This window comes from Mirounga leonina, unplaced genomic scaffold, assembly GCF_011800145.1.
Source record: "Mirounga leonina isolate KUSES-001 unplaced genomic scaffold, KU_Mleo_1.0 Mir_117, whole genome shotgun sequence".
NCBI lineage: Eukaryota > Metazoa > Chordata > Mammalia > Carnivora > Phocidae > Mirounga > Mirounga leonina.
The window spans coordinates 33,517-54,428 of record NW_023270274.1 but is presented as its reverse complement, the minus strand read 5'-3'; the positions used below and the strand labels follow the sequence as shown (position 1 = coordinate 54,428).

At 45.1% G+C, this 20,912-nt stretch overlaps 2 protein-coding genes across 5 annotated transcripts in view; one reads left to right on the top strand and one right to left on the bottom strand.

Annotated features, from left to right (window-relative positions):
• Positions 1-9,273, bottom strand: part of LOC118007276 (low molecular weight phosphotyrosine protein phosphatase) — a 15,311-nt gene extending 6,038 nt beyond the window's left edge. Inside the window, exons 1-3 of one of the 3 annotated variants that reach the window (XM_035000262.1) lie at positions 9,169-9,273; positions 4,514-4,587; positions 4,313-4,426 (exon numbers count right to left, since the gene is read on the bottom strand). In XM_035000262.1, the coding sequence (XP_034856153.1) occupies positions 4,313-4,426; positions 4,514-4,587; positions 9,169-9,211 (231 nt within the window). In that variant the 5' untranslated portion in view covers positions 9,212-9,273. Of the gene's footprint in view, positions 1-4,151; positions 4,427-4,513; positions 4,588-9,168 lie in introns of all 3 variants that reach the window. The other 2 variants (XM_035000263.1, XM_035000264.1) reach the window with 2 other exon arrangements.
• Positions 9,274-9,494: 221 nt separating this feature from the next.
• LOC118007275 (SH3 domain-containing YSC84-like protein 1) overlaps positions 9,495-20,912 on the top strand; it is a 37,342-nt gene continuing 25,924 nt past the window's right edge. The window contains exons 1-2 of one of the 2 annotated variants that reach the window (XM_035000261.1): positions 9,495-9,513; positions 10,020-10,145. In XM_035000261.1, coding sequence (XP_034856152.1) covers position 10,145 — 1 coding nt within the window. In that variant the 5' untranslated portion in view covers positions 9,495-9,513; positions 10,020-10,144. Of the gene's footprint in view, positions 9,514-9,653; positions 10,146-20,912 lie in introns of those variants that run through there. The other variant, XM_035000259.1, reaches the window with a different exon arrangement.

Sequence of the window (20,912 nt, the reverse complement as noted above, 5' to 3'; positions counted from 1 at the left end):
CCTGACAGTGTGTGTGATCCGGGGTGTGCATCCACCCTGACAGTGTGTGTGATCCGGGGTGTGCATCCAACCCTGACAGTGTGTGTGATCCTGGGTGTGCATCCAACCCTGACAGTGTGTGTGATCCGGGGAGTGCATCCAACCCTGACAATGTGTGTGATCCTGGGAGTGCATCCAACCCTGACAGTGTGTGTGATCCTGGGTGTGCATCCAACCCTGACAATGTGTGTGATCCTGGGTGTGCATCCACCCTGACAGTGTGTGTGATCGTGGGTGTGCATCCACCCTGACAATGTGTGTAATCCTGGGTGTGCATCCAACCCTGACACGCCGGTAATCCCAGGTGTGCATCCAACAGAACTGTACACAGTCATTCCCCAAAGAAACATACAAATATTCACCAGGGCACTCAGCCCAAACTAGGAACAGCCCAAGTGTCCATCCAGAGTAGAAGAGATACAACTGCAGCACGTCTGGAACAGGGTATTGAAATCAGCATCAGAGTGAGCGCTACAAGACAGGCCATGGAGAATCTCACAGAGAAAAGATGACAGAAAGAGCACACACTATAGGATTCCAAGGTCCTAAGTTAAAAAGGTAGAAAGAACCTGACTAATGACCTCTGGAGTGGAGGGAGCGGTACTGGTCCCAAGTACCCACTGACAACCTGTGCAAATGTGAAAGGTTTGCTGATGAGAAGAACGAATGTGTAACAGAGTAAACATCTCCACAGAACTAACTGGATGTGCAATCACACACCACCCCCCCAAAAGAAAACGAAGCACCCTAAACACATTTTATTTATTAAACCCAGGTTGAAAGTATTAGGAAAATCAAAATTTTAAGAAATGTAACAGAATAGTTCTCTTACACATTCCGACAACTGCTAAAGAGAAAGCCTGTAGGGGCACCTGGGTGGCTCAGTCAGTTAAGCGTCTGCCTTTGGCTCAGGTCATGATCTCGGGGTCCTGGGATCAAGCCCCGCGTGGGGCTCCCTGCTCGGCGGGGAGACTGCTCTTCCCTCTCTCACTGCCTGATGCTCCCCTCTGCTTGTGTTCCCCCTCTGTCAAATAAATAAATAAAATCTTAAAAAAAAAAAGAAAGCCCGTAAACAATCACAAGATGCTAAAGGGTAAGAGAGATCTAAAACAATACTAATTTATAAAACACATCTTACCAGTGTTTTGAAATAAAAAAAAAATCATCGAGAAATGTTTCTTAAAAGGAACAGGGGAAAAGAAAAAGGGAAAGAAACAGATTGTGTGGGAATATTACTTCTAAAATCAACAATTACAATTGATCTTTAAAAATTAAGTTTCTAGCTTTTTAAGACATGTGTATTTAAAATACTTCATTTTTACCCAAATTATATACTTGTGTACAAAAAATAATCCGATCTTAAAAACAGAAAACATGAAAGTGTGACTGCTTGAAATCATGAACCACTACTCAGAATAAATAAATCTGCATTCTCTAAAACACAGAAAGTAGAAATGGACAAGGTGTCCATATCCTGGAGATTAAGACATGTGATCTAAAAAATGTGTACTATTCTGTCCAATGAGAATTCGATGTAAGAACAGGTCAGGCCTTGGGGTGCCTGGGTGGTTCAGTTGCCTGAGTGTCTGCCTTCCACTCAGGTCATGATCTCAGGGTCCTGGGATCAAGCCCCGCATCGGGCTCCCTGCTCAGTGGGGAGCCTGCTTCTCCCTCTCTCTCTGCCTGCTGCCCCCCGCCCCCGGCTTGTGCTCTGTCAAATAAATAAATAAAATCTTAAAAAAAAAAAAAAAGAACAGGTCAGGCCTTAAGGCAGTTAACTTAAATAGTTAGTTGTTAACATAGAGAGTCAGCTGACAGCCAGAAATGAGAAGTTCAGATTCCAGAGTAAATTTATCTAAGCCAAAGTAACGTGTGTATTACTAGCTTCTGAGACATCATTAACACATCAGCAGTGTTTCTGTGGCACTTTTGTGAACTTTCTGGCTCATACCTGTATATGTTTTTATTAAAACAAACAAATAAGCCTATGGTCAAATCCCAGTCTACCAGTTTGAAGCTGGGTGACCTTTGATAAGTTATATATTTTCTCTCCAGAACTCAGTTTCTCCATGTGCAAAACAGGTTTACCAACTATTCCCTTCCCTAACAAGGTAATGGAGAGGACAAAAATTGAGAATGATCAAAAATAAAAATACAGTGCTGTATGGTAAGCAATCTGAAAAGCTTTCAGTAAAGACACGGTTTAAGATACCAATGATTAGAGTCTTTGTCCAGTCTTACACAAAGTTCTCATTCAAACACCAATACTAAATTGCAGCTCTCACATGTCAGCCATACTTCTAAATATGTAATATATCTCACAACTGATTTTCAAAACATTTGGCAGCTTCTCATTTTAAAGGCCTCAAGAGCTCATCACTGGACATAGCCTATTGTTTCTGATGCCAATCCACAGCCTTGTTTGGCCTACAGAGCCTGCATATTTTGTTAGGTTGGATACAAAAGAAGTTAGAAGATTGAGCCAGGTTTTTTTTTTTTTTTTAAATTTTTTTAAAGATTTATTTCTTTTAGAGAGAGAGTGAACGAGAGAAGGGGCAGAGGGAGAGAAAGAGGGAAAGAAGCAGCCTCCTGCTGAGTGGGGAGCCTGATGTGGGGCTCGATCTCATGGCCTTAAGATCATGACCTGAGCCAAAATCAAGAGTCGGACGCTTAACTGACTGAGCCACCCAGGCGCCCCAGCCAGAATTTTTAAACATCTAACTGAGTCTCCATAAAATAATGGTAGTGATAAAAGTAACTTTCCTTTCATAACAATATATGAAGCACTCTGTATCAGAAATGAAGCCCATTTCTTTAGCAGCTAGCCCCTGGGGTCATGGAAGGTGCCAGAGCACACACCTGTGGCATGCTCCTAGTGATGGAACGTGCCCGCCCCTGGGCTCTGATGTCTCACTGCAGTGCTACAACCCTCACGCTCTCCCCAGTGGTTGTGCATGAATCTTAGAACCGTGCAGCCCACTGACGTGCTTACTAGTTCCAGGCAGCTCCTTAAGTAAGTTAAAAAATAAACTTCAGTTCCTCCATCACACTGGCCGTATCTCAAATGTACAACGGCCTGTTAGTGGCTTCCACACCGAATGGAGCAGATACAGCGTTACCTGCCTTATCCCAGAATGTTCTACAGTGCAGCACTCCAGAACCTAAACCCAGAAGTCCAACTGCTGGGGTGCAGGATATGCATCCATAATAATACCAGTACTACCCTATATTTCTAAGACACTTCACTGTTGAAAATACATTTTTGTAGATATTATAGAACTTTATTCTAGCAATAAACTTGTAACATAAGCAGACTAGTTACCAGGGCTTAAATGTTTCAATCACACAGATGGACATGAAAAAGGAGATTATAACTCAGGTCTCCAGGTCTTAGGCAGGGCTCTTACCAGTATCACTTATGTGATTATAAATGCATTTTAGCCTTTCTCTTTCTGCCATCTTGGAGCCTATGGAGCCCTGCTGGGAATAGGACTCCTAAAACACCAAATATGTCCGGAAGGCTGTGGCCCAAGGCCTTTTTTGCTGGCCATAAGCGGGGTCTCCACAACCAGAGGGAGCACACAGCTCTTAAAATCTAAGGTTGAGATGAAACTGAATTCTATCTAGGCAAGAGATGTGCCTATGTGTGCCAAGCAAAGAACAACACAGTGACTTCTGGTGGCAAGCCAAACAAAACCAGAGTAATCTGGGGAAAAGTAACTCGAGCTCATGAAACAGTGGCATGGTTCGTGCCAAATTCTGAAGCAACCTTCCTGCTAAAGCCATTGGCCACAGAATCTGTGTGATGTTGTACCCCTCAAGGATTTAAACTTAATGAAAAGTAAATAAATAAAGGTATAGATCTATCCGTTCTCTTGTATTTTTGTCAAATAAATAAATACATAAAATAAAAATAAATGCATTTTAATAAGTAAATTCCAAGATCATGCCCACCTTTCAGAACTGTGGAACCAGCAGTGAAAAAAAATGGGTATCCTGTAGCTATGTAAACGGACCAGAATAAACACTTAGTAGCACATTAGTGTGGTTAAACTCACAACGTCTCAAGTTAGGGGACTCCAGTATTAGAAATTAAATGAGATCTCTTCTACCTGTCTTGCTTTATGGGCTGTGTTAATGCCATGATTTCTGAGGCAGCTCAGAGTTCTTGGATCTGGTGACCGGCCCACGTTCCAGTCAGAAACAGCGCCGCTGTCAATGACCCACTGCAACACAGAACACACATGTGCACCTTCAAGTTCCAGTACAGTACCTGCCGGGCAGTGTGATTCATGGGGATACCATGCTTCTTCATGCAACTCTGCCCTCGATAATCAGGAGGGTTTCCTATTTCATACGTGGATGTCGCTGCACTGTCTATCCTCCACTGCAGGAGAAAAAAATAATTTTTTTCACAATTTCCTGCCGCAAAGGCAGTCAGGTTGGCCTCTTTAAGATAGAGAATGGTACTTACATGATCTGAAAGCTTTTGATCAGTTACAAGTTTTCTGAAAACTGCTTCTGCAATGGGTGACCGACAGATGTTACCTTAAAAAGAGGGGAAGGCAGAGAGTGGGCGTCAGGTTTGATGCTAGGGCAAATGCTGAATGCCAGAGACCACTTCACCCACCTGACACACAGCAACAGCACCTCCCTAAGGAAAGCAAGGTCAGCATCCTACCAGTGCATCCACAGTGGGACCTCTGGAGAAGAGCTGACCAAACCCAAGCTCAATGATTTGACACCAGCTGTCCAAGTACTCAAAGTACAAATAACCAAAACGTAAGAAAATCAATTACAACTGAAATCACTGTTTTTCAGGCTGTTATAAATGACCCAGAAGTAACTCATGAAATCAGTGAAGTGGGTTGCAATGAGCCTATTTTTAAAATGAAATACAATAGGGTTAAAAATATGTATTTTCAAGTATATTGCACATAAGGATGAATACTGTTTCATAAAATACACAACCAAATTTCAGCCTAACAGTAGTTCAACACAAACTTTCAGGGTGCAGTCTGTTGGGAGTCGGCCGGCTGAATTAAGGGTGCTTCCCTCCAGGTCACCAAGCCTGCCCAGAACTTCCAACATCGGCTGCAAGTTCAGGGATTCCCCAGGGCCACCCTCACTTCAGAGCAGCTGGCTACAGATCCAGGAGTCCCCACACATTCAATAATTCTCTAGACGAACACGTAAAACTCAGGAAAATGCTAGACTTAGGATTACAGTTTTATCATAACAAAAAGATTCAAAGCAGAAAGAGCCAAAGTTAGAAAGCATAGGCAGATTTGGAAGAGTTTCGAACCTGAAGCTTTCTGGCCCTCCGACACGTGTCACCCTCTCGTCATCCATCTAGAACAATACTCAAAGTATTACCAATTCAGGATGCTTCCCAGAGCGCCAATGCCAAGGGTTCACTGAGTTTCATTAAGTAGGTATGAGTGATGGAATAATGGGCCTGCAGCTGAACTAACGTCCAGCTCCCCCATCCCTAATGTGTGGCTCACAGACCCCACCCTGACTCACCCACCATGCATGAACTACATAAGGACCTCCTGGAATAACAAAACATGCCCATTATCCTAAGGAATTATGCTAAAAGCATAAATAAGATAAGAAAATTCCTTATCAGAAAAAAAGGAAGACTGGAATTGATCTCTTAGGAAGAGTACTTTAACGGGCATTTAAATTAGGGGGCTGTATGAGTAAGGAGCAATGAATGTGCACTGGTGGGTCTGGGTTACAGGAACCTTAACTGTGCCCAGGATGTGGACTCTGTGGGTCCAGTGGGAAGAGAATGTTCAACAAACATATTCTGCATGTCTATGACACAGGAGCCCAGCACTGTAAAAGGGCCTGAAGAGAAAGACTCTTTCCACAAGTTAGGAAAACAACTGCAGGGCTGGAAAGCCTGGAATTAAAGGTGGAGACTCAGCCTACAGAGGGCAACACAAAAAACAAGAGGAATAGACGGGAGCAGAGTTAAGACACGGGTCACTCTTTACTCACATTAGAATCTTCAATACTTCAGGTTCCACCTTTGGAAAAGTTCTAAAAACTTAAAATGTCATCTTCAGATTTCTTTAGAAAAAAGCTCAATCTGTGAGGTCTCAAGTTTGTTTTTTCCAAATTAGGCAGCATGATACGTCCTCTTACTCAATATCTGTACTTCAAGGACTGAGACTCACCAAAGGAAAAAATGAAATTCTCCCAGGGTAGGGACTGTGTCTCTTACCTTGGGCTGCACCCCCCACAACGAGCAGCACATAGGAAGTATCAAGAAGTATCAGTTAACTGTAGGAAAGAGGAAACCTAACACCACTGACAGTCACCAGGCACAAGCCCTGGGGCCTTCAACCATTCAGTCTACCTCTGTGGCACAAAAACACAGGACACTTTCAGTAATCTTGCCAAAATAAGGAGTGCAGTTCCTTCCTGCCATTAGTCTTACCAGTGGAAAACATCTGACACTCCTCTCCACACTTCAGTCTGAAAAGAGCCCAAATAAATGCTTTGAAGGAAGAATTTTTTTACATATCAAAAATATACCGTTCTTACTGCTCTATGTATACACAGGCTATCGTGCAAAATGGCATTCATAGACTCCTCAAACCTGCCCACAATATGACCACTCAGCACCCCCCACCCCGGTGATACTCTCTCTGATCCAGCACATGCCCCTCTGCACCCCTGGGACCTCACCCCTGCCCAGTCTAATCTCAACACAGCAGATGAACACTTCTTTCTAAATGTCCCACCTCTGCTCAATGGCTTCATCCTCCAGTGGCTTATCTCCTTCAGAGTAAGCCCAAGCCCTCACATGGCCTCACCAGACATGTCCTCTGTAGACCCTAAAACAGCATCTGAAAACTATGATCCATTGCTCACCACCTTTGTGTACAGCCGACAAAACCAAAAATAATTTTTACCTTTATAAACAGCTGAAAAAACTCAAAAGTAGAGTAACATCTTGTGACATGAGAAAAACCACATGGAATTCAAACTGCAGTGTCCGTAAATAAAGTTATGCTGGGATACAGTCAAGCGTTATTGTTTATGTATTGTCTAGGTCTGCTTTTGCAAAGCACCCAAACACTTACTTTCTGGTTCTTTATATAAGGAGTTCACAGACTCCTGCCCCAGAGCGCTCATTTTTATGTAAGGAAATACCTTTCCTACCCATCCAGAATAGTTCCAGTTATGTATTTGTGGTGGCATTGAGAAAATAGTCACTCAAATTACTTTCAAGTTCAGGTACAGATGAAGGTCTGGTTGAAAAAGGCTACTGGGTCTCTAGGCCAGGCCACAGTGGTTTCCCTGCCAATGTGAACAGGACGAGCACTCTCATTTCAAAACTGTTCACCCACTTTCTTTTGAGCCCCGGAAGACCCAGGCTTGCTTTCTCAACTCTCAAGTCTTTGCCCAAATGTCACCTTATAGATAAGGCCATCCCTGACTCATCTACTTAAAAGTGTATTCCACTCTCACCCCCTTCCCTGCTCTACAGTTCTTAACACATCACCAACTTATTAAGTAACCAAGTACTTGGTTGTTGGTGACAGAACATGAGCTCCGCAGAGGCAGGGACTTTTGTCTGTTGCTCACTACCATATCCCTAGCACTCAGAAGAGTGCCTGGTAATAGAGCAGTTGCTTAAAAAAAAAAAAAAAATTGTATGGAATATAAATAGACACAGGTATACATCCCCTGTTAATAACCACCACGGTGCATTATGTCAGCATAATCGACAACACCAAGTAAAATAAACAAGGCAATGGAATCCTGTTAGATGCCCAACATGAACTGAACTGCCCTTTAATCTTAATTTGTTGATTCCATAAGTCAGCCTTCATGGAGAGCTTAAAAACCAAATGATGCCCACTACCAAACTGAAACAAGGTGGCCCTTTTACTTTTCCCCTCACAGAAATTCAATTCTGCAAATACCTAGTTATCGTCACATATTGTCTTAAAGCTGGAAATACAGAAAAATAAGCCACAGTTACTGCCCTCAAGAGGGCTAAATCTAGATGTGATCCCAAGAGGCTATCAAGTAATTATAATAAAGTTCATATAATGAAAGGTGTCTACAAAGGGTTATAGGTAAACGACCTCCACTTAGAGGATCTGGGAAAAGCAAAGAGAATATGTGGACCTAATCTTACAGAAAGTCTTTCCAGGGAAAATGCAATATGGGTGCCCAGAAACAACCACACAGGTGCGTCAAGCACCTGAACTGCTGGGAGACAGCAAGTCACAGGGCATGGGCAGGAAAAGGTATGGAGATGAAGCGGAAACAGATGGGCAGACTTCCATCCTCTTCTTGAAGGGGGCAGCACAGAAAGGTGGGGAAACTTTAGTCCACAGGAAATGGAGACTCATCAGAAGATTTTAAGTAACTGGACTATTGATGATTTAGGCCTTCCTGTCTTGGAGGTTAAGGAGACAGGGTGCAAACACTGAGAAATATAACCCTGTGGTGCTATTCCAAAGGAAGAATCCCGACAACTACAGGGAGAGTGAATTCTAATTTGGAACACTGGCACCTAGAGAATCCGGTCCCCCTGGTTCGGCTTTTATAGCCAAGAAACCCAGATCCTTGCACTCCATCTGTCTTTAGCTTACATCCATTTGTAAGCAGGGGCCAAGAAAATGAGCCAGCAAACCAGGGCTGTAATGGGTCTGGGGGCATCGGGAGGCCCCAAGAGAGTAGATCAGTCCAGCAGCCTTGGGTCTACTCGATGAAGGAGAAACGGGGATGCCAGGCGTGTGCAACGCAAAGGACCCTGGTTTGCAGTGTCGGTGCTGCAGGTGAGGACGGCTAGGTGCGCGGACTGAGGTGACAGGTAACCCGGCTTGGATCGGACCGAGCAGGGTAAGAGGGGACCCCGCGTGCAGAACAGGCAGGTGAGAGAGAACCTCGCTTGGAGAGTGGGCTGGGCTGGTGAGGGAACCCAGCTTGGAGAACAGGCCAGCAAGTGCGCGGCGCGGAGGAAGAGCCCCGGGCGCTCCATTCCACCCTCCGGTATCCCCGACCCCGGCCTTGGCCCGACGGCGCAGCCCAAAACGCAGGAGACCCACCCCGACCGTTCGGGAAAGCCAGAGTGGGGCTAGATCAGCGCTGTCTCACCCAGACACACGAAGAGCACAGACTTCGGCAGCTGCTCAGCCATCTTCCCGCGCGCACACCCAGGCGCCCACTGAGCGCGTCGGGACGTTTCCTGCGCGACGCATGCGCACCTCGAGGGTCCCGCCCCGCGCGCCTGCGCAGTACGGCCTTAGCCCCGCCCCGGAGCGAGCGCCGGGCTTTGCACCTGCGCAGTACTGAGGCGGGGGGGGCCACGGTCCTCCGGAGAACGGAAGGGGCGCCACGGGGGAGGGGGCGGCGTGGGGGCGGGGCAAAAGGTCAGGAGGCGGAGGAGGGGCCTCGGGAGGGGGAGGAGCTTCGAGGAGAGGGGCGGAGTGGGGCGGGGCCGTGCGTCACCTGGAAAGGGGAGGGTCCGGTGGGGGGCTGGACTCAGGTCACCTGAGGGCGGGGGAGGGCTCCCGGAGCACGTGGTGGGGGTGCGTGGGACTCCTGACCGACACCTGAGGGGCCGGTCCTGGACCGCGGGCTAGGCCTCTCCCTCCTGGGGTTCAGGTGAACGTCCCCCCAGACCTGGGCCGCGCGGCTCAAACGCGAGGCCCGCGATCGGGGGTGAGCGGAGCCCGCACAGGGCCAAGGAGGACCTCCCCGGACCCGAGACCCCTGCGTCGCCCTGCCGCCCACAACCGTCCGTTCTGGGACAGGGGCCGTCGGCCTAGGTTGTCCCAGTTCTAAGATGAGATGCTTTCGAAGCCGCCATGGGACTGACAAGGTCCAGAGCAGACCCTCCCTGGTTGCCCCCCGAGTGCTGTGTTGTTTTTGCCCAGAGAATACGTGAAGTAGGTGCTTTGTACTGGACAAAAGCGGGTGTTCACCTGCTCCCTTACCTGTCTCAGGTGTGCGCCTCGCCGGGGCCCGTCCCTGCCCTGGGAGGCGGGGCCGAGCGGAGGGCGCCCTTCCTGTTCCTGGGTAGGTGTCCGCGGCTCGAGGGGCGCCGGAGAGGACCAGCTCCGGGGTCACAAGTGAGTACGGGTGTCGGTGCCGCCCCTGAGCCTCACCCAGAATCGGGGTCACCTCCACCCCTTCCCCCTTAAGAAACTGCTGGAGAGGGTAAATGGGTGGCGAAAGGGCGAGAAACGAGCGTGTCTTGGGATTTGCTGTCGTCATCCCGCGAACTGTCAAAGATCAACCAGCTCTCTGGACGCGACCACGGTCGTTTCCGTTCACAGAAAAGCTCTAACGCTTACTTTTAACTACTGTAATTCATCTTATGTTATTTGGGATTATGTCATGTTGGAAAAGCCACTTGCTAGTTACTGCCTTTTCCGTTCCAATTTGTTCCAATAAGTGACACTCTGAGCTCTGTCAGGGTGGTGTGGGTGTGCTGTGCGCTTGACTCGGGGGGAGCACGTGGTGGGCACGAGCACCTGGACCCCAGGAGGGAGAGGCCTAGGGGTCGGTCAATAGGGGGGGCAGGAGGCCGGGAAGATGCGCGCGGGGCGCTTGCCCCGAAGTGTGCCAGGCCCTCCACACACTCACCTGGCCCTCCCTGTGACCAGCCAGGCTGTTTGGGGAGCCGCTTGGAGTAGAGGGGTCTCTGAGAGCAGAAGAGGTGGGTGGGGTGGCCACTCTGGCCCTGGGAGCACAGGGCGTCTGTGGATCTCCTTGCTGCAGTGGATCTTTCACATTGAAACAAGTTAGGAAAGTGCTATGAACTGGTGAGTGACCACAAAGAAATGGGATGTACCTGCGGGCCAGAAACGTAGCCTTTTCACTTGATTTCAACAAATGTTTCCAACTCTGCCAGGGCTGAGTTGGAAAGAACGACACAGACAGGGCCCCCTGCCCCACAGGGAGTCAGAATCTGATGGGTCCAGAAAGTTCTACCCGTAGGAGAGAAGATTTTCAGGTTTTCTTCTGCTTACAGAATATGCCTCTCCTGCATTCTTGTTCTCAGGAATGTTTTTATTGAGATGTGGGAGATGCCTAATTAATAATAAGTTAGAAGATGCCCTCCAGAGAAATGACAGGTCTCCCAGGAGCCCTTTACTTCCTTGTGTGGGCCTGCTCTTGCATTACCTGTGCAGGCCTGACTGCTCAGGTGTTTGCAAATTACTATGTTGGAGGTTAGAATAATCAAAATAAATTATAACTTCCATCCTGTTCATCTTGTTTAAATTAAGGAAAATTGGCTGTTTGGTTTGCTAATGTTCTATTTAAACAAAGTTTCTGTAAAATGAGAAAATACTAACCTTCATCTTTTGTAAGATTAAAAAATAATAGTAACAAGTCTTTGCTCATCAAGAGTGATTTGAGGCTTTTATTCCACCTAAAAAGTAGGATGTGGTGCCTCATGGGTCAGAGGGAAATCTGGCTGGCTGTGTTGCTGGACTGACTGCCTGTCACAAGTCCTTCTACCTGTTGCCTTGTTTGCAAGTGTGTCGTGATAAGACATAATCCTATGCAATTTAGAACCTAAGCACACTGAATTTTCTGTTTTCTTTGGAAGAGTCCATTTTTTACACCAAATGATCAGACTAGAGTGGCATGTGTAGTCTGCTGTGAGCCAGGATCTCTCCTTAGTTTGAGAAAAGATAAAGTGAGTCTAAGTCAAGGGTCTCCTTATGCTGAAAGCTAAGTTCTCACCACTCCCTACTCTCTGTCCCACATCTGCAGCCTGGGGTCAGGGGGAGGAGAAAAGAAGCACAGGATATACTAATGTTATGTACTGTTTACTAAGTTTTAGTTGCATGTGTCAGAAACTCTGATCCAAATTGGCTTTAGCAGAAAGGGAAAGTCTGCTGGTCCAAGTCACTGGACAGTCCCGAGCTGCTGTGGCTTCAGCTGTTGCCTAGTCCTGGGCTCCGGTAGGGCCACTAATGTTTGGGGTTCAGCCAATTTGGTTTAAAGTTTGGACTATGAAGGCTGCTGATGTGACCAGAGAGACCAGTTTTGATTTCTTGAACTGATAAGTTCTGTCCCCTTGAGTCAAAGGAAGTAGTTAAACCAAGGCCACAGAAAGATAAGAATCCACTTAAGAAACTATTAAAAAAAAAAAAAAAAAAGAAACGATGTCTGTAGTTGTCGGGCAGTGGTGTTCAAGACAGTAATGTTCTAATAAAGCTTCTGAGCTAAGGGCAATATGTCAAAGCCTTCTAAAAAATTACATAGATGTATGAAGTTTCTTCTACTTTGACTAAGATTTAATCTATCTATTCTATATATTTCCTTAGCAGCATTCTAGCTCCTTTGATTTTGGTTAGGGTTTTATCAATTCAGTGAATTAACCTTTATTTCATGTAAGTTATAAGGCTTAATAATTTGGTTAATATCTAGTTAATGGACATTTGGAAAACCGTTTCTAAACTTCTAAACTTTTCCTGTAGGTACCTCTCTCATAGCTGAGCATCCACTGAGGAAAATATTATTGTGGATGCTTGTTGATATGAAGGAAAGTTTGGGAAGCCCTGGCCTTGAGTAATGGGGTGCAGGGTGCTTAATCCATGGTCAGTTTCTCTCCCCAGGTGGCAAGTTTGCCCCAGCGACCCAGCCCCTAGTTTATTGCCCATGATCAATATGTAAATTATTTCCACAGCTTAAGCTCCTTTCAAGCTTTTGAGGTTTCCAAAGTAAAAATTTTCTTCCCAGTATTTTTGAAACTCTTAATTTCAATAAAATTGTCTTAGTATGGACATTTTCAAATGCTTTAATCACTTTTTAAAGAAAAATTTAAGCTAAGTTTCTTAGCTTGAGGTTTGGCAGCCATTCACTCTCAGGAGGAAACTCAAAGATCTTTAGAGAATTTGCTTTGCCTTGGGATTCAAGAGACTCAAGACTTTTATGAATGTTCAGATGCCAACCATGATTTAAAATTTAAAAGGCCTCTTTAGTTATGACCTGTATCTTCATAACTTCAGTGATATAATGATGCCAACATTCTGACCAGACCATGCTCTCTATATCCCTGATGGCACAGCCGAGGAAAAGAGCCGGGATTTGATGCTGAGGACAGGAACTGAGGCTTATGTCTAAATTGTTATTATTTGTTGGCTCTAACAGAGAAATTCGCTATACATAACTATGACCAAGCAATGGGATTTTATCAGAAATTTTAAAAATCTGCGCTATTAAAACCAATTATCTGGAGTCTTGTATAGTTCAGCTGAACACGAAGGCATGCTGACGGTGACCAGGCTTGTGGCCCGCCAGTGCACAGGGCTTAGCGACCGCACTCTGTGGCGCGTAGGCACCGTAGGCCGTATCTGAATTCCCAAGTCCAATAGCCCCCTTCCCGTGTTTACAAAAAAGGCTGCGACCTTTCCCCACAGCAGGATGTTTGCAGTATCAGCTCTCAACTGTGGAATTTGCTTATTTGACTGACTCAGTTCTGCTTGCTTGATAGGGTTCACAGCAGAAAGTCTTCTGGGGGCAAGATTTATGTACTATTTACTAAGTTTTAGTTGCATGTGTCAGGAACTCTGATCCAAACTGGCTTTAGCAGAAAGGGAAAGCCTGCTGGTCCAAGTCACTGGACAGTCCCGAGCTGCTGTGGCTTCAGCTGTTGCCTAGCCCTGGGCTCTGGTGGGGCCAGCAGAGCCCAGATTCTCTCCGCAGCTCTTGTCCAATGCCCTTCTGTGTGGTGTGCTCTCAGGCTCTCCCCTTGTGGTGACAGAATCTTGTAGCAAGTCCAAACGGAAGTGCCTGGGAGAGAGGAGTTCTGGCAGCTCCACACCAGCACTTGGTGAGATGCTGACGGGTCAGCTTTGGTTTGAAGCTCGGCTGTGGTACAAGATTTGTTCTGATTTGCACAGTTGGGTCACCTGCCCCATTCCAGGGGCAGCATCAATGAAAGAGGCAAACTGTGCTGGTTCTGAAACAAGACAGATATTCAGGAGGAGCAGGAGCACATCTCTGCCACAGTGTGCTAATCCAATTCAGGAAGTTGAATTGAGCGCCTAGACATATGCACAAGGCACTGCAGGGCACAGAGATCAGGAAAACGTGCTGCTTCTGGCCTGTAAGTGTTGTAGTTTAGTGGTGCGAAAAGAAAAAGTTGAGAACACAAAGGAAGTAGGAAGAAGAGACAGTTGGGTGGATGTGAGCCTCAAATCACAAACTCGAGTGCCAAAAACGTGAACATGTATCATGAGCCCTCGTTTTCTATCAAATTTGTCTCTCTTCATTCTCCCTGGAGGCAGTCATGTTTCAGGGTGATGCCAGGTCTGGGCTAGCACTGCCCACTCAGATTTGCTTTCGGTCTTCAGATACCACTAATCCTGGAGATGCTGCTAAGCTGCCCCTTGCTGCATTCACAAGGCTCTAACAGTCCAGGCTGATAAAAGGACAGTGCAGTTTCCTCCTGCGGGCAGAACTGCTGGCCCTCCTGTGCCTCCTGGGCTGACAGGAACTTTGTGGGGTGAGTCGTATTGGCCCTGGGCATGCACAGGGCTGTAGTGCTGGTCTCATGGCAATCAGACCTCCTTGGGTTTCCTTCTCTGTTTTCATCCTCCCTTTCTTTAGAGGACCTGGAAAGGACTACTTTAGGATGCTGCACCATCAACTTGTCCCTTGCTTCCCTCTGGTCCTTCTCTCTCGCAAGGTCTGGGAAATATTATAACGTCTAAGAGGCAGAGAAATTTTCTATTACTCAGCACATTTCCTTCTAAATGAACTCTGTCTAGTCCTCACAGGGATTTGACCTCTAATTCCCAAAAGCCACACAAATACTTTATTCATTTAACACATGTATATTGGGCACTTACCTATATGTCGTTATGGCATGTGCTGGAGATATTACAGTTAATAAAATAAAATAGTCGATGTATTTGCCCATGGTGCTTACCTTGTTGTGAAGGAAGTGTACAGGAAAGACTAAGATAGATAGATGATAGATAGATAGATAGATAGATAGATAGATAGATAGATAGATAGATAGATAGGGATAGATAGATATAGATGATGATAGGCAGACAGACAGACAGACATGGTAGATACAGACAGATATAATTGATTGGCAGATAGATACAAACGATATAGATGCAGACAGGTATATATGGTTGACAGAGTAAGGATATCGGCTATGGTGCAAACTAAATATGATGGAAAAACTTTGAGGGATGTAAGCAATGGGGTACTGTTATCTTAGCTATTATTTAAATGGAGCATTTCTATGGAGAAATGACCATAGGGGTTCAAGAGTAGGAACAGAGAAACCAGTCAGGAGGCTTTGAATAGACACCACAAGAACTGGTCATCTTTGGGCCAGGCTGGTGGTGGGGAGGAAGGAAAGAGTGGGGTCTGGGGGACAAGAGGACCCTGGCAGGAAGCGTAGAAGGAGGACTGGCCTCCACTCTTCACTCTTTCCTGCAGGTGGATCAAGGCAGTGGGTCCTTGTGAGAACACTGAAACCCGGGGTGCTGGCTGGCCTGTGCGAGCCCATGTGAGGAAGGGACAGTGCCTGAGGCAGCAGAGACAGGAGGCTACCTTGTAAACCCACCGCTGTAATCCCGCTCAATCGCATGCCCGTGATTCGAAGGGGGATGCAGAATGGTTTCACTTAGAAGCAGCATTTTAAATTGGTCTTGAAGAATGAGTTGTATTTCAAGAGGTCAGAGGTTGGCAGTGTTTTTCCTTAAAGGGCCGGATAGTACATATATTAGGCTTTGCAGGCCAAGAAACAAAATTTGAGGATATGTGTAGACAAGACAGAAAACAACAACCACAGTTTTTTTAGTTGATAAAACTTAAACATCATAATAATTGAGAACTTTTTTTTTGTAATACAAGTCTTGTGATGAGACAAATGTGATTATATGGGAGAACATTTTGCTACTTGAGGTTCAAAGTTAGTGTTTCTTATCATAAAAATAAATCACAAATGTTCAGCTATTAATGGTGGTCTATGATGTGATCTTACTGGTTACATCTTTGAAAATGTGTTTTCACACAAAATATTATCATTCTTTTGATTTAATTTGTTTAGCCATTAAAAATGTAAAAACTGCTCTTACCTCCCAGGCCATAGGTGAATAGGCGGTGGCTGGACTTGGCCCAGGGCCACAGTCGGCCAACCCCTGGGGGCGGGGGGTGTCCCTTATCAATTTACTGCCCCTCACCTCCCAGGGTGCCCTTCAGTGTGGGCTCTGAGATCAGCAACAGCGTTTCTTAAAGTGTTACTCCTATCAAGCGGGCACAGTGATGAGCTTCCACAGTAGTGGGTGTGGGAGGAACATTGCAAGAGGGACAGGCAGGGGTCAGCCATGTGGTCTCGCCACATGGACACGGGTGGAGCCCACCCAGCCTCAGGCCTAGGAGAGTCCCCTCTACTCAGAAACCAGAGCTCCACAGCTCCTGCCAGCACCCAGACTCCAACTACAGGCCCATGCCACAAGCTGCTGACTGCCTACACCCCAGAGCGTGGCCCACCAGCCCCTGAGCAGGTCCAGCCTGGGGGAACATGGCCCTCCACCACCCTCTCCAAGGACCCTGCACCTCCTCCAAACCGCCCTTGCTGAGGGCTCGCTCAGCCTTGGGTGCCGTCCAGAACAAATAATTTTCACAGCAGACTACCCTCTCAACCTGCTATTCCCATTCTACCTCTGTGTGGACCCAGGCTGTGCACCTGCTCTAGGTTAGCATAGCGGGGGCACCCAGAGGAGAGCACAGGAAGGACCCCAGAACACTGAATGTTTTAAGGTGTACGCTAATAGGAGCCGTTGGTCAGAGAAGGAACATCTTAAATGTTTTACCATGTAATATAAAGGCAAAACCACTGCTTTGCTTTTTTAAGGACTTGTAAGTAGTGTATTATGAATACTATGTAATCAAAGAGATAAGAATGTTAACATATATATGATCATATTTGTAAGTGTTTTTACCCATGTTTCCACCTCTCCAAACTAATTAAGTGATTAGAATATATATAAAACAAGTCAAATCTAGTCTTTAAGTCAGAAAATGAAAATTACAAATACTTCTCCACCATCTTTCTTCTTCAGAGATCAGAAATAATTTTCAAAATGTAATAATTAGGGGGCGCCTGGGTGGCTCAGTCAGTGAAGCATCTGCCTTCAGCACAGGTCATGATCCCAGGGTCCTGTGATCGAGTCCTGCAACGGGCTCCCTGCTCGGCAGGGGGCCTGCTTCTCCCTCTCCCTCTGCTGCTCCCCTGGCTTGTGCTCTCTCTCTCTGTCAAATAAATAAATAAAATCTTTAAAAAAATAAATAAAATGTAATAATTAGGGTAATATTAGCTGCAGTAAAAAGCCTCAAAATCTCAATCACTTAACACAATAAGAATTACTTCTCCTTCATATACTATAGTCCAGTGTAGGTGTTGGGTAGTGGGCGGCTTTCCGCAGGTGGTGATCCAGGGATATTCTCTCCATCCCTCCTGGGGCTGTGACGGCGACAGGTGGAGAAAATGTCCTTCTCAATTGTCCTGTCAGCTTCTCTGGGCAGCTGCCCCCGGGGACGGTTTCACATGGTAACACGGAAGCACACATATGGGTGGGCAACTAGCTGTCCCAGCCGCACAACCTATAAAGTAAACCCTCTGTGTGCAATTCATTCATCCTATGAAGGGTAAGGCACGGTGCCTCATCTTAGGTAGCAACAGAAATTAAGAACTCAAATGCCTCATCTAGTTATAATGCAAATTACAATCAATGCATGTACCTTATGAGCAGACAGATTTGTGTTAGTCAGTTTCCCAGTTATGCTCCCGTTTGCTGACTCACACCTCCTCTTCTCGTTAGCAGCCAAAATGGAAACGAAATCACTCCTATCTCAGCATATGCTCACTGATCATGGCTTTTAAAATCTATCAGTTGGGGGCGCTTGGGTGGCTCAGTCATTAAGCGTCTGCCTTCAGCTCAGGTCATGATCCCAGAGTCCTGGGATCAATCCCACATCAGGCTCCCTGCTCAGCGGGGAAGCCTGCTTCTCCCTCTGCCACTCCCCCTGCTTGTGTTCCCTCTCTCGCTGTCTCTCTCTCTCTGTTGAAAAATAAATAAAATCTTTAAAAAATAATAAAATAAATAAAATAAAATAAAATCTATCAGTTGTACCAATACTGTACTGGAAATTCGGAAAATTGGAAATGCCCCTTACCATATATGTATTTTCTAGGTCACGAGGAATACCAAAAAACAATCGTATGTCATTAGTGTGTCCCCTAGAGTCGTGGCTAAAAACTTCCTCCATAAAATGTACTTTAAAAGCCCAAATGTCTTTATGACTATGGAAATTGGAATTTTTCTGGTTTGTATTTTTTCTGAGACCTTCTAAATCCAAACTGTATAATCAAAGCGTTAATAATAGGACAAATTTAAAGGTTACTAGTAAATCGACATAATTTTGAATGGCTGTCTTAGGATTCCTTCCCTATATAAAAATTACATGCTTCTGAAAATTTTTCTGGTTCATCTCTGTGCTTAAAAGAAACCATTACCAGTAAAAACAGCAATATGAAGAGAGTATCAGGCTTTCAGTATCTCAGTACCATCATCAAGATGGGATAGTTTCATTTTTAAATAAGTACATGACTGAAAAGATGAGGAGTAACTTATATTAGCTCCTAAAAATTCAAATTCCAGAAGTATCTATGTTATCCAAATGCATCCCATAACAATTAAGTATTTAGTGTGCAGCCTCTCACCAAATCCCTGTCCTTTGAATTTTGTTTGTGCCTATTTGCGTGTATATGTGCGGGACAGGGTGAGGCTGTGTGTGTGCACAGGAATGTGTAAAAGGTAAGCACACAGTTTTTACTTTTCCACGCTTCTTCTTGCAACGAATGTTGCTGGCCCTGAGAGGTCAGATTTGAAATGATAAACAATTTACGGAGTCATTATCCATAATATAAATTTTTACAGCAGGGGTCATAAGGTGCCACTAATGTATTAAATATTTAATTACATAATATTCAGCTTATGCTGAACAATCTTTGTTATATAATATTTCAGACACACAAGGGACTATTGAGGATAACATAATTTACATGCACAGCCCACTACCTATTCTAAGAAAAGTACAAACCTCAAGTAGGCCCCCTGTAGAAGCCTTCCCCAGGACCACCCCACCCCCAAATCAAATATCATTACACTTTGATTATATAGATTTATATTTTATATATAAATTTTACACATAAATATTATATGTATTTTGTTATAGATAAATTTTATATTTTATATATAAGTTTTATATAAAATATACCTGCTTTTGTTCATGCCTTAAAACATTGACGTGAATGTAGGATATTCCATATATCATTATGCAACTTGTTTTTCCTTTCTATGTTATTCCCATTTTTCCACGTTGGTGTGTGTCTATCTAGTTTGTTTGAAGTTAGAGAATACAGTTTTAATGCTACAACAAACCATATTTGTTCATCCTCTTCTTGAGGAAAATTTGTTTCCTTCTTTGAATGTGTTTATTTTTATGTGTTCTTACTGGTTTGCTGTTGGGAACACTGCCTCCGTGACCGTTCTATGCACATTGTGTTGGTTTCCGGTGAGGTCAACACATTGCCGCAAAGTGGCCGGCCCCTAGAACAGAAATGTATTCAAGGTGTCAGCAGGGCCACGCTCCCTCCCAAGCTTGTGGGGGATCCTTCTCCTGGACTCTCTGAGCTTCCGGGGGTGGTAGGTGCTCCTTGGCTTGTGGCCACATTGTCTTCCCTCCTCTGTGTCTCTTTATTGAATCCTAAATGAAGGAAATTCATCATCGGATTTGGGGTCCACCCACCCAGGTAGCCAAGGATGAGCTCACCTTGTAATCCTTAATTATATCTGCAAGGACCCTTTTTCCAGATAAGGTCCCATTCTCAGGGGCCAGGTGGATGAGAATTTGGGAGCCAGCACTCAATTCACCAAGGCCTCAGTGAGCACACCTGTGGACCTTTACCTGCGATTTCACCTAGGAGTAAAATAGGTGGGTTGTAGGAACTGCTCGTGTCTGCCTGTCCTCACGAGGGCCCTCCACTGACTTCTGCCCCTCCAACAGACAGGAGACTCCCCTTTCTACCACAACCCGCACATGCACTGGCAGGCCTTCACACGCCCGTCAACCCAAGGGATGAGAAATGGGGACTCTATGGCCTTACTTTGCACGTCCAACTTTTCAGGTGGTTACCAGCCAGAGAGTTTTCCTCTTCTGTGAATTAACTAATTGAACACTTTGCCCGGTTTTCTGTTGTGCCTCTTGTATTTTTATTGATTTTAAAGATCTCTGTATTTTGGGGCGCCTGGGTGGCTCAGTTGGTTGAGCGACTGCCTTCGGCTCAGGTCATGATCCTGGAGTCCTGGGATCGAGTCTCACATCGGGCTCCCTGCTCAGCGGGGAGTCTGCTTCTCCCTCTGACCCTCCCCACTCTCATGCTCTCTCTATCTCATTCTCTCTCTCAAATAAATAAATAAAATCTTAAAAAAAAAAATCTCTGTATTTTGAACCCTAGATCTCTGCCATTTATGCATATGACAGATATCTTCCAGGCTGTCACTTATATTCTTATTTTCAAACATATGTTGACACAACTTTTTCTTGACTTGAATGTAGATGAATATATTATAGTTTCCTGTTATTGTGCATTGTTTAGGGTATTCCTTCATTGCCCAGATAATAAAGATATTTTCTATTACTTTTATTCTAAAAGTACTAAATTTTGCTTTTAGTATTAAGGCAATCAATTATTGAAATTTTTTGTATATGATGTGGTATTATAATCTAATTTTATTTTGTTTTTATTTGAATGACCAGTTGTCCCAGAATAATTTATTAAACTACCATGT